At 38.6% G+C, this 1,644-nt stretch overlaps 1 protein-coding gene across 1 annotated transcript; it reads right to left on the bottom strand.

Annotated features, from left to right (window-relative positions):
* Window positions 1-377: 377 nt before the first annotated feature.
* On the bottom strand, window positions 378-1,328 carry LOC129810202 (signal peptidase complex subunit 3). Its single transcript, XM_055860525.1, has 3 exons — window positions 1,079-1,328; window positions 646-912; window positions 378-585 (listed from the first exon to the last, which is right to left on the bottom strand). Exons 1-3 carry the CDS (start codon window positions 1,219-1,221, stop codon window positions 456-458), a joined length of 540 nt encoding a protein of 179 aa, XP_055716500.1. The 5' UTR covers window positions 1,222-1,328; the 3' UTR covers window positions 378-455.
* Window positions 1,329-1,644: the final 316 nt, after the last annotated feature.

Below are 1,644 nucleotides of genomic sequence, written 5' to 3'. Positions count from 1 at the left end.
CGCGGTTTAGTATTCATTAAGGACTTCTCGTAGACACAAAGATGTCGATACGTACCTGTAGCTATTTCAAAATAAACTATAGCAAGTTCTAGAACCAAATACAGCCATTCCTTATCCACCGTCTTCCTTGAGAAAAGATCTAGGATCACTGAAAATCAAAGGGTCATTAAGGCTGAAAATTTTTTGCAGTGTTGTAACGACTTCTTTTTAAATTTTGAATTGGCCGGTTTTCTGTAAAGTAGGAGATGCATGAGTAAAAACTTCACTGATGTAACCGGTCCAGGTTGAGGTCCCCTGTGGAAAAATCAGAAAGAATAAATTATTATTGAGTAATAAAATGTCCTGGAGGTTGCTGAATGAGGATGATTCTTAAGCTGTGGAATTGGAATTAAGATTTTATTCAACAGCTGTTAGATAGAATACAACTGCATTTCTCCCAATCATCCGGAACGATCCTACACCGGAGACATGGTATAAGTCTGAGGGAATTTAAATGAATACTGGCCGATGGCAAATATTCTGGGCAGGAGACCAGCATTTGGAATAATATTCCACGAAAGGGTTAATGTGACATTCTGGTGACCCCTGAAAGAAATGAAGCAAGGTTAGTGATTGATTATGAGCTCACGCCAAAATCTCATTTACTTGAGGCCATTTCCGTCATCCCAGAAGTAGTACTTTGTGTGCATGTTGGAGAAGTCCAGCACGGCATTTTCACCGCGAAGGATGATTTTGTCCCACAAAACCACCTGATTCAGCTCATTCTCCGGAGTCTTGTACTCCGCAGTGAGATAGAGGAAGAGCTGCTTAACATTCCAATTGAACAGATTTGTGAGATCCGTATGCAAATCGAATGTTAAGTGGCCCAAGTCGCGAACTTCACGCGAGGAACTGTAGTCCGGGACATTTTTACTAAACGGACAAAAATGAGGTTATGTTTAATCGGTCTTTGGAAAATTTACTCTTTTTAAGAAATGTAGCAATTAAAAAGCAATTTTTATGTATTGGGGCTATTCTGAGGGATTTTTCGAGTCAATTTTGTATGAAATAAAGCAAGAAAAGTGGGAAAATAACTCACACAATGACTTTATTGGTGTTGATTACAGCTGTTGTCCGGTAGTCGAGAAAAACTGTCGATAGGAAGCAGCAAAAAGTTAAACAAGCCAAAACACTGAGAGAATAGGCAAGGATGGAATTTCCACGAGTGAGAACTGTATGCATTTTGCTGCTAAATTCAATAAAAATGTGATTTTAACTACAATTTTCCGACACGTCAGACAATTTGTTTTCTCCCATTCGCTGACACCTTGAGACGCTTCGACGGCCACCTAACGATGCTACTGAGAAAAACGGTCGAAATTCGAACAATCGGCGGCGAAAATGGCGAAAAAACTTTTTGAATCACGCGCCCAAAATAACGGTCATTTCGTAGTCATTACATGCATTGCATGCTACGGCATGGAAAGCCAAATAAGCAATTAAATTCTTTTCGTGGTGTTAAATGCTCAGTTATATACCGAGATTGTCGTGCAGAGATAGGTTAAAATTTTTATTCTCAAAAAGAAATTCAAAAGTTATGCAGAAGAACACTTTAAAAAATTCTTATTGCACTCTTTTTGAACTCTTTGTTGAGTTTTTCAATTG

The sequence above is a fragment of the Phlebotomus papatasi genome, chromosome 1, assembly GCF_024763615.1.
Source record: "Phlebotomus papatasi isolate M1 chromosome 1, Ppap_2.1, whole genome shotgun sequence".
Lineage (NCBI taxonomy): Eukaryota > Metazoa > Arthropoda > Insecta > Diptera > Psychodidae > Phlebotomus > Phlebotomus papatasi.
Note: the sequence above shows the minus strand (reverse complement) of the source record. Positions and strands in the feature narration are given on the sequence as shown.

Excerpts from the sequence above, each read along its gene's own strand:
- LOC129810202 (XM_055860525.1), bottom strand. The coding sequence starts at position 1,221 with ATGCATACAGTTCTCACTCGTGGAAATTCCATCCTTGCCTATTCTCTC. Across the intron at positions 913-1,078 it reads AACACCAATAAAGTCATTGT|TAAAAATGTCCCGGACTACA; the intron begins GTGAGTTATTTT and ends TTGTCCGTTTAG. Across the intron at positions 586-645 it reads GATGACGGAAATGGCCTCAA|GGGTCACCAGAATGTCACAT; the intron begins GTAAATGAGATT and ends CATTTCTTTCAG.